Raw genomic sequence first — 10119 nt, 5'->3', positions numbered from 1 at the left:
ACCAATGGCTGTGGAGGGTTGACAACTGCCCGTCTCCCCACATGTCTACTCCTACGACCCCGGGAGCCAAAGCACCTCAGGGTCGCGGACTCAGTGGACCTAGGGACCCCAGCTTTCCCAAGGAATGATTTGTGTGGGGAATATCCAAATGTAGCTTAGCATCGCCTTGGCTAAGGCCCACAGGGCAGAGAGATCCTTTGACAGTTGTCTGCCTGCAGCTTCAGCTCATCACACCTACAGGAATTAAGATGAGACCCAGCCCCAGAAGAGGCATCACTCCCGCACTGGCAGGCGCCCATCTCAGCCAATGATTCCCTCACGCTCATGTAATCTTCGCCTGATTTGCTTCGTCCTGGGTCAGCCTCCCCTTTGCAACGTCCTGCTCGGATCCCTTCTAGTCTTGTAACAAGTCAGAAGTGGGCCTCCTGCTTCTTCTCTGGGTTACTGGTGGAGCATGAATCCCACCCCCGACCTGGCCACTACGGAGCACCTTGCAGCCTCTGGGCTGCCCCGTCTCCAGGTTGCTGGCATCAGCCCTGCAGGCACTTGTCTTGTGTCTGCCGAGCCGCTGGTGTTCCTCGTCTGCCAGGGGCGCTCCAGGCAGCACCCCTGAGCCAGCACCCCTGGGCCGGGCCTTCCCTGCCCTACTGCCTCCGGCCTGTGGCCCAGGGCCTCAGTGTGACAAGGACGGGTCTGTCCTCTGGACGCCCCCTGAAGCCGCCACGTCAGACATGCACCGTCCTCCCTCCCCGAGGAAATCCGATGAGCTCGGCACGTTCCTTTCACTTGAATGGGCAGGAAGGGGTCGGGGCGCCCACCGGGCCTCCCGGCCCCGCGGAGCCCTGCGCAGGGCCTTCCGCACACCCTGACTAACCTCCCGCAGGACCGCGCGGTCCTGCTCTTCGGGCGAAGCGGCCGCTCCCTCTGTTCTTGCGCTGCATCCCGCTTTCTCGGCTCCCTTCCTGAATCTTCTATTCTGCTCGGCTCCCAGCCAGTGTGCTGTTTCCTGATGGTTTTTAGGATGTCATTTCTGCGTGACATGGGAGCCAGTATCTAGCCCCAGGTCGGTGTCCCTGGGCGGCCCAGTCCTCACTGCGCCTGCAGAGGCGCCCCACAGTGGCCGGTCGTGATGCTGGGGCATCTGGAGGACCTTCCCAGTGTCCAGGCCCCCCGCTGGCTGCTGGAAGCTTATTGCCCTGGTCCTGAGGCTTTCCTGTCTCCCTCCGGCTACCGGGGCCCAGCCCCAGGCTTCGCGCCCCTCAGTGGACCCCCTTCTGCTCCTCCAGTGGCCCTGTGCGCTCTCAGGCCTTAGGCACTCGGGTCTCTTTTCTCTTATTGATCCCCCTTCACAGCAGTTGTGTGGGGAAGAAAACCTTTCCTGAGCAGCAGTGAGAGTGGAAAGAGGCTGGAAACCCCACGTTTGCCACACTCCCGGAATCTGCCAGATTGCACAACCTGGGAAATGAGAGGCTTCGAGGAAAAAGCCTGATTATCTGCAGCTGCCTCTGGCCTCGGGGAATTTCCCCAGCCCAGTGTTTTCCCTCGCCCTGTCTTCCATTCGTCCCCGCAGCAGAGCGTCAGTATATATGTGCTGGCACACGTCGCAGGCCGGAGGCCAGGGCAGCTCAGCCTCACCAGGAGCCTCCGCGGGGAGGGACAGCCAAAGGTGAGGTCCAGAACCTTCCAAGCGGTTCTTCCTGGCAGGTTCTCTTTCCCCACAGCGTTCCTGTGCTGGGTCCCAGCCATCTGCTCCTTTCCTGGATCCATGATCCTGACAATGAGGATTCAGCAGATGTGAATACTTTCTGGGACTGGGCTTTAGTTGTGATCGTCCTCTGTGGGCCTTCGGGGGTGGGTACAAGAGGCACCTGCAAGTGTGTGGGCATCGTTACACTCATCTCATTCGACAGACAGGTGCACGGTCACAAATGCCCAGAGGCCTCCTCGGAAGCTTCCTGTCAGTGGGTGTGAGGGCTCATAGGGCAGGATTGAAAGTGGTGTGTATTGGAAGTGCCGTGCAGGCTCTCATCCTGGGATTCCCGGGAGGCAAGTGGAAATGGAGACGTGGACCCCCTGGAATTCTGTCTACATAGCTATGTATCACCTGCTAACTATGCTAATACACGCTGTCCACTTCCTTCTCCATATACCCCCCACACTTATGCATGTACATGCGTCCAGAGGTACATAGGTACACGTATGTGTGTGTGTGTGTACACATGAAGGATAGGTCACATTCCCCCCATGTAGAAAACCAAACCAAACAAAAACCAAACTCGTCTCCTTTTCATGTGTCCCCAGGACTCTGCAGCAGGATGAAGCTTCTCGTGGGCATCCTATTGTGCTCCCTGGTCCTGGGCGTCAGCAGCCAGAGATGGTTGACATTCCTCAAGGAAGCGGGTCAAGGTAAGGACCAAAGCATGGGGGTCATGGGGAGACCGCACTTGGCCTCCTTTGGAGTTCACCTGAGCGGGGGCCACATCCACACAGGGCAGGGGCCAAGAGTGGGAAGCACAAAGCGTGGTTTGCAAGTCAGCAGTTTCCCCGGCCTTTTTTATTTATTCTTATTGCAATATAACTGACATGTAACATTATATATAATTAAGGTATATGTCACGTTAATTTGATGCACTTATATATTTGATTGCATTTGTAGCTATAATTAGCACCTCTACTATATTATATAATTCTCCTTTATTTTAATAGTATTTGAAATAATTAAGTTTGGGGTGCCTGCAAGTCTCAGTTGATTAAGCGCCTGTCTTGGGCTCAGGTCATGACTTCAGGGTCCTGGAATCGAGCCCCATGTTGAGCTCTCTGCTCATTGGGGCCCTGCTTCTCTCTCTCCCTCTGCCTACTGCTCTCTCTGCTTGTGCTCTCTCTCTCTCTCTCTTTCTCTGTCAAATAAATAAATAAAATCTTTTTTATTTTTTTTACAAAAGAAATAATTAAGTTCTAGAGGATAGCAAACTTCATAGTTATAATAATACATTGTTTGGTGCCCATTATACTGTGTATCAGATCTCCAGGCCTTACTTCCTCCTTGTGCCTTTTCCCCTGACACCTCATCTGTCCTATCCCACCACCCCTGGCTTTTCTGGCCAGCATCACCCTCTTCCATGGGGATCCCCTTGCCTGAGGTCATATAGGGTTTGGAAGAGATCTGGGGTCCCTGGTGCCTGCTCCCTATTCCGAGTGGACTCTAGTGCCTCCTGGTGGGAAGGCAGGGACAGCTCATGGCTGGGTCTCAGGCAGCCTGAAGTGGGTGCATCCAACTTGTGCACCTAGTAATTACACCCAAGAGTAACTGAGCTTGGCCGTCCTAGGTGCTGCTCTGAGAGCTTTACATGTATGGATGAACTCGTTTTCATCCTCAGGTTTTAATCTTTAATCCTGGGATGTAGGCATCATCATCTCTTTTTAGAGGACCTGAGGCAGAAAGAGATGAAGAGTCCTAACAAAGTCCCCACACAGAGCAGGATTTACCCCGGTGCTGGCGCTCCCAGAGCTTCCTGTGACAGGACTACCCTGTCTCCCAGACCAGAGAGCACATGGGAGAGTGAGGGGCCTGTGAACACATAATCCTCTTGCTCATCTGTCCAAATGCCAGATAGCTGTGTTGCAGGCTGAAGGCAACTCTGAGAGCTCTCTCCCCCAGTCGAAGGCACAAGGAATTACATGATGATCCTCTTCTGGCCTGAGTCCTGGCTGGGCCAGAGAGAAGAGATATACCCCTTATTAGGCAAGGTCAAGAGGCCAAATTTGCTTATTTCACAAAATCATTTATTTTGAGTTTTCTGTGATGGCCAGTGGCTATTGCCTTAAGACTTTGCTGTCAGTCCTTTCTAAATTCTCACAGGCACAGCTACAATTTTTTTTTTCATCTTTAGGTCAAGGTTTCTCAAAGGGTCATGCTAGGGCCACTTGCATGAGAATCACCTGGGGTTTGGGGTGCTTTGTGAAATGCAGATGCCTGGTCCACACACTCCCCCTCTGCTGAATCACAATTTCTGAGGCTGAGCCTGAAATCTGGCCTTTAGCAAGCACCCAGTGGGTTTTTTCCCCCACTCAAGATTGGGTACTACTACCTGCAGTCTTGCTCCCTGAGTGACAGATATTCGGGCATTTGGAAGTACTTCTAAAGCAAGCGGCCCCCAGGCATCTATTGAATCTGTTAAGTGGGAGGGAATCAGTATAGTCAGAAGGTTGTGCTGCTCAACCAAGCGATCTTTCTGAGCACTGGGAATGAGAAATACACGAAATGAAGATAGGGGCGTGGCCGATATTACGCAAACTATGATGATCACTCGACTGAGGTTTTTCTCTTTTGCCTAGTCAGCTACTTTCTAGAAGTCTTCATGTGGTTACTGAGTGGTCTACTGAGACTCCTTCAGTCCATACTCTCTGGCCTTCCTCTTAGCCTAATCCCGCTGCTGGATTTGTCCCAGCCTTCCTAAGGCCTAGTGAGGTGATAGCGTATTGAGCACCTACAATCTTCTAGAAGTTATATGTGTATTTTCTCATTTCGTTGCATAACCACCGTGGGGAAGGCGATACTCTTCCATTTATGGGGAGGACACTGAGCTTTAGAGCTGGCGGGTCAGTTGCCCTTTTTATGCATCTCGTGACCTGATTTCTGTGAAGCTGTTTTGGGGAGCTCACTTTTTCAATTCTATGAATGAATTCTGACAGTTGCCTGGAGGCCAAATACACCCCGGACCTTCAGAAGTAGGTTGGACTGAGTTGTCTTCAGGCTGCCCACAGGGATGAATTTCTCCCCTTGACTAGGCTGAGCCTCCTGGGGCAGCAGCCACCCTTACCCTGGGCTTTGTCCTCACGTCCCAGCAGGGGGTTCCCTAGTCTTTCCAGGTAGAGGTTCATTGTACAAGGAAGCATCCCTTAGAGACCATCCCACCCCTGTTCACACACATCACACAGAGCCAAAAGCCAGGTATCTACAGGATGGAATCAAAGATAATAAAATGTGTATCCAGTGCGATTCTGGAGGAATCAGGGGAGTGAAGAGTTAGGGAATATTTCTCCCAGCCAAGATCATCTCCAAGCGTTTTGTCAAAGACTGAAATCTAGTATCAGTGGGAGGAAAACTTTTTCTCTATTTTCCAAGAGATAATCACCTTCAGTTTCCTTCCTTTCCAGGGACTAGAGACATGTGGAGAGCCTACTCTGACATGAGAGAAGCCAACTACAAAAATTCAGACAAATACTTCCATGCCCGGGGGAACTATGACGCTGCAAGAAGGGGCCCTGGGGGCGCCTGGGCTGCTAAAGTGATCAGGTGACCTGGGCCCCTGGGGATGCAGGGATGGTGAGCTGGGCGAGGCTCTCAGAGGACAGGCCAAGTCCCAGAGCTGTTTGCAGGAGAGACTGGCTCCTCCTGGTCCTGCCCACTCCTCCTCTGGGCCCAGTGTGGGGTTGGAGTGGCTCCCAGGGCCACTGCAAGGCCGGGGGACCCGGGGATTCCCTGCCTTCCTGCTGGGGGCCTGGGGACCAGCCTGGCTGGGGTGGGCTGTGCCCGGTGCAGGGTCAGGTGCAAGGTGATTCAGCCCCTCCTGCCCTGGCTCCTGTCAGCCAGCCCTTGGAGAGAGGAGAGATTGGTGGGGGCGGTGGGCTTCGCTCATCAGGCCCTAATTCATCTCTTGCCTGTCCCCCTCCATCCCAGCGACGCCAGAGAGAATTCTCAGAGAATCACAGACCTTTTTAAGTTTGGGAACAGCGGCCACGGAGCGGAGGACTCGAAGGCTGACCAGGCTGCCAACAAATGGGGCCGGAGTGGCAAAGACCCCAACCACTTCCGACCTGCTGGCCTGCCTAGCAAATACTGAGCTTCCTCTTCACTCTGCCCTGGGGAGCCGGGCTCTGAGCCCCCTGAGGGCAGGGACACCCACTCGTTGAGATCTCTGGCCACATAGGCTGGGGAGGGCACCTAAGAGGTGTCTAATAAATGCTTAAGAGATGGACTCTTGAAAAGCGTGTTCGGGGGATCCCTGGGTGGCGCAGCGGTTTAGCGCCTGTCTTTGGCCCGGGGCGCGATCCTGGAGACCCGGGATCGAATCCCACATCGGGCTCCCGGTGCATGGAGCCTGCTTCTCCCTCTGCCTGTGTCTCTGCCTCTCTCTCTCTCTCTGTGACTATCATAAATAAATAAAAATTAAAAAAAAAAAAAGCGTGTTCTTCTTGGGTGTACGTCCTGCTGGTTAGTTCCCCAGGGGGATGGATGGACACCCGCGTGAGGCTGAGCCTGGGCCCTGGTGTAGGGGGGACCGTCTCAGTGCACCCGGACAGATGCCCTGTACCCACCCTTCCCGGATCAGACCTGCCCCCTTTTCCAGGCCCCTCTGCTTACACTGGTGCTATTTCTGGGTCCTTGGTGTCCAGAACTCTCACTGTGTCAGTTGTGTCCTGTCACCGTCTCTGTCCTCAGCGTCTAGTTCCCTTAGCTTTGCTCCTCAGTGGTCTCTGTCCCCGAGGACAGGGGACACAGCGGACGGAGGCCAGGACTGTGGGATCAAGGGCCACCTTGATGTTCTGTGGGCTCCTCAGCAGGGCCTTCAAGTCAAATTACAACCAGTTTCAGTCCTTGCCATCTAAGAATATGTCCAAGAGAGTTTTGCTCCTCCTGATTTCACTGCCTTACACAAAAGCTACCAGGACCATAACATGTCAGAAATGTTAGCATAGGGGATCCCTGGGTGGCTCAGCAGTTTAGCGCCTGCCTTCAGTCCAGGGCGCGATCCTGGTGTCCCGGGATCGAGTCCCACGTCAGGCTCCCGGCATGGAGCCTGCTTCTCCCTCTGCCTGTGTCTGTGCCTCTCTCTCTCTCTCTCTCTCTGTCTATCATGAGTAAATAAATAAATACATCTTTAAAAAAAAAAGAAATGTAAAAAAAAAAAATGTTAGCATAATGGCATCATCAACATCTGCGAAATTTTGTTGTCACTCTTTGGGGTTTCCTTGCTCATCAATTTTCAGTCGTGGCACCCAGCAAAATTCCTGCCAAGCAAAGGACCACGGCCACATACTTTCTTCCAAGATCTTAAGATCAACCTTGTGGGGGCCCTTTCCTGGATTTATCCTTCCTTTATTTTTTATCCCTTCATAGCCAATATTCTGATATATATATATATATATATATATATATGTATATATATATATATATGTAACTATTTATCTGAGAGACAGAACATTAGGAAGGACAGGGACAGAGGGAGAAGCAGACTCCCCACTGGGCAGAGAACCCAATGTGGGGCTCAATCCCAGGACCCTGGGATCATGACCTGAGTCAAAGGCAGATGCCTAATCAACTGAGCCACCCAGGTGCCCCTATAGTAATTCTTTATGTTAAACTCCCCCTCTTTAAATTACTGGTTGGTTTCTGTCTCCTGAGGCCCCTGACCAGTAACGGGGTCTCCAGTCCGCCAGGGGTTCTACATGGGCTCTCCCCTTTGACATCCACAGCACCACAGGTGAGACGTCTCACATGTCTCTCCGCTTCTTACCTTTGTCATGCTGGGGTCTCTCCAGGTGTTTTGTTGTACTCCCAGACCTGTCTGTGTCTCCAGCTCTTCGCTGCCCCGTCATTTGTGTCCTGTCCCCTTCTCTGCCTCTGTGTCTTGCCCCTCAGTGGCCTCTTTCCATTAGGCTTTGGGAAGCCTAATCCCAGGGGTTCTGGCAACTGATGTCTTGGCCTCCCTAACACCAACCCCTGTCTCTCATGACATTTTTAACCAGTTCTTTTTGGTCCTACCTGAGGACTGGCTCTCACATTAGTTTCTCTCATCTTTATTCCTATTGTCCTTGAACTCGGATCCAGATAAAAATTCTCCTTCCTCAAGGAATCTTCCCAGCAGCCCACGTACTGCATTGCAGGGCAGAGTTTGGGGGCTCTCACAGAGCGTCATTCACGCCTGTTGGCTCGCCTTTACCCCATCCCCTCTGTTGCCTTAACGTGTTAGTTCCCCAGTTAGATTCCAAGCCCCTAATATAACTTATATCTGAAAAGTAGTCTACAGCTCATAAAACACTTTCATTCTATTTTCTACATAACTTTTCTTTTGACAATGTCTAATGTTCTAGAGAGGAAGCCAGATACGTACATAGACATGACATAATTTAGTAAGAGCCTCTGCTGAAGCACACTGGTGGCAACCCCAGCTCTATTAGGGTGTGGGAGGCTGGTGAATACCAATTAAATAAAGTAGCTGCCATTTGCTTTGTTTGCAAATGCCAAACTGTGCTCTATATATTGTACGCGCCTTTCTTGACATAAGCTTTTTGCAGTTCTCAGCTGGAGAAACCCAGGTTTAGAGGTATGTACGCAATTAGGACCTCGTCCGGGGTTGCACACGTAACAGGTGCAGAGCCAGGACTGCAGGCTGCTGTGTCTGCCTCCAGAACCTGGGTGTGCTGTACAAGGCCAAGAGCTTCAGCAGTGGGACCTCTCTCTCCTTCCCAGATCTCTAGCGCTAGGTTTAAACGGCCAGGAGAGCACTTAGGATTGGGAGATGGGCACCACATCTGGCACATCATCGGATGCGCTACGCCTCGTATGGCCCAGGCACTCACCAACGGCTTCCCCGATAAATTACCACTGAAAACCTGGACTCAGTCCATCTCACTCTTTACTCTTGCACCTTATCCTCTTCCTCCTACCAGTCCAACCTGTTGAAAGAGCCTCCCGTCTACACTGATTCCTTCCTTCCGACTCACACTTGAATCCACTCCAGCCTGGCCTGTCCACAGCACTCCAGCAGAGCAACTGTTGTCCACCAAGGCCCTCCGTGTTGCCCCCAACAAGTGACATATTCCTCCTTGTACCAGTAGGCCTCTGAGCAACCTTCAGCACACCTGCCTTCTCCCACCTTCTTGAACAATGCTCTCAATTGCTTTCATCCTATCACACTACCCTCTGGTCCCACCCTCTCGGAGCACTGCTCTCCAACCACACTAGTGTTCCCTCGGTCCCACCAAAAAGTCAAGCTTTAATTCACCACAGCGTGTTTGCACATGATGTTGCTTGCCTTTGCCTAGAACACTCGATCCATCTGCTCCTCATGTGGCTGCCCCCTGCTCATCCTGTGCCTCTCCCATGAAATGTCTCTTCAGAGAGGCCTTCTCCAACTGCTCTGAGTCACCTACTGTGGCTGTTCTTTTCTACCTATTATTAATATATAGGATGATTGGGATCCCTGGGTGGCGCAGCAGTTTGGCACCTGCCTTTGGCCCGGGGCGCGATCCTGGGGACCCGGGATCGAGTCCCACGTCGGGCTTCCTGCATGGAGCCTGCTTCTCCCTCTGCCTGTGTCTCTGCTTCTCTCTCTCTCTCTCTCTGTGTGACTATCATGAATAAATAAAATCTTTCAAAAAATATACATATAGGATTTTTTTTCATTTCTTGCCTTTCATTTTTCTGTTATTGTTTTTCTTTGTTTTGCTTGTTTTCTTGGTTCATCTTCCATCTTCTGTTGTAACAATTCCTGTCTTATTTAACGTTAAATATCTGGCACTAAGCAAAGTACCTGGTACATAATAGAACCTCAACACTTACTGAATGAACGAATGAGTGAAATAATTTACTGTTTAGCTAATTAGTAAGAAGGTAGGAATGAGGTCAAGCTCCCAGTTGATGGGTTAACCTGAAATGGAGCAAGGAGTTACTCCTGAGAAAGGAAGGTAAAGAGAATGCAGTCAGGAGACGCAGATCATTTGAGAGGGAGGCCAAGGGACCTGAGGGAATTCACTTGTTCCTGCTACTGTTGTACATTATTGTCCCCAGGACCCATCAACAAAGGGCAAAGAGCACTTCTATCTTGTTGTATGCCATCCTTGTTATCTAGAGTAGCTACCAGAGCTCCTGGCACATAGTAGATGCTCAGTAAACATTTACTGAGTGAATGAAGCAGGAAGAAAAGTATTCTGCAGAGGATGACAGACCTGGGAGCAGTGTTTTGGACTTGTGGAGGGTATCTGATATTTGATGCAGGTTTTGGTCTGCAGAACCTAGTAATGTTTCACTTAAAGATGAATCTCCAAATCTATACCAAAATCTATACTAAAGTACCGTCTAAACTGACATAATCTCACTTTATAATAGAAAAAATA

The 10119-nt window shown here is 51.3% G+C and overlaps 1 protein-coding gene across 1 annotated transcript; it reads left to right on the top strand.

Annotated features, from left to right (window-relative positions):
• Positions 1-1510: 1510 nt before the first annotated feature.
• LOC140614708 (serum amyloid A protein-like) lies at positions 1511-5978 on the top strand. Its single transcript, XM_072793862.1, has 4 exons — positions 1511-1666; positions 2302-2406; positions 5158-5296; positions 5681-5978. The coding sequence occupies exons 2-4, from the start codon at positions 2316-2318 to the stop codon at positions 5841-5843; spliced, it is 393 nt and encodes a 130-aa protein (XP_072649963.1). The 5' UTR covers positions 1511-1666; positions 2302-2315; the 3' UTR covers positions 5844-5978.
• The last annotated feature ends 4141 nt before the right edge of the window (positions 5979-10119 follow it).

Source organism: Canis lupus, chromosome 23, assembly GCF_048164855.1.
Source record: "Canis lupus baileyi chromosome 23, mCanLup2.hap1, whole genome shotgun sequence".
NCBI classification, from domain to species: Eukaryota; Metazoa; Chordata; class Mammalia; order Carnivora; family Canidae; genus Canis; species Canis lupus.
Note: the sequence above shows the minus strand (reverse complement) of the source record. Positions and strands in the feature narration are given on the sequence as shown.

What these genes read in the sequence shown, in the direction of transcription:
- LOC140614708 (XM_072793862.1), top strand. Translation starts at nt 2,316, where the DNA reads ATGAAGCTTCTCGTGGGCATCCTATTGTGCTCCCTGGTCCTGGGCGTC. An exon ending in CCTCAAGGAAGCGGGTCAAG is followed by an intron (nt 2,407 to 5,157) that starts GTAAGGACCAAA and finishes CTTCCTTTCCAG; the next exon opens with GGACTAGAGACATGTGGAGA. An exon ending in TGGGCTGCTAAAGTGATCAG is followed by an intron (nt 5,297 to 5,680) that starts GTGACCTGGGCC and finishes CCTCCATCCCAG; the next exon opens with CGACGCCAGAGAGAATTCTC.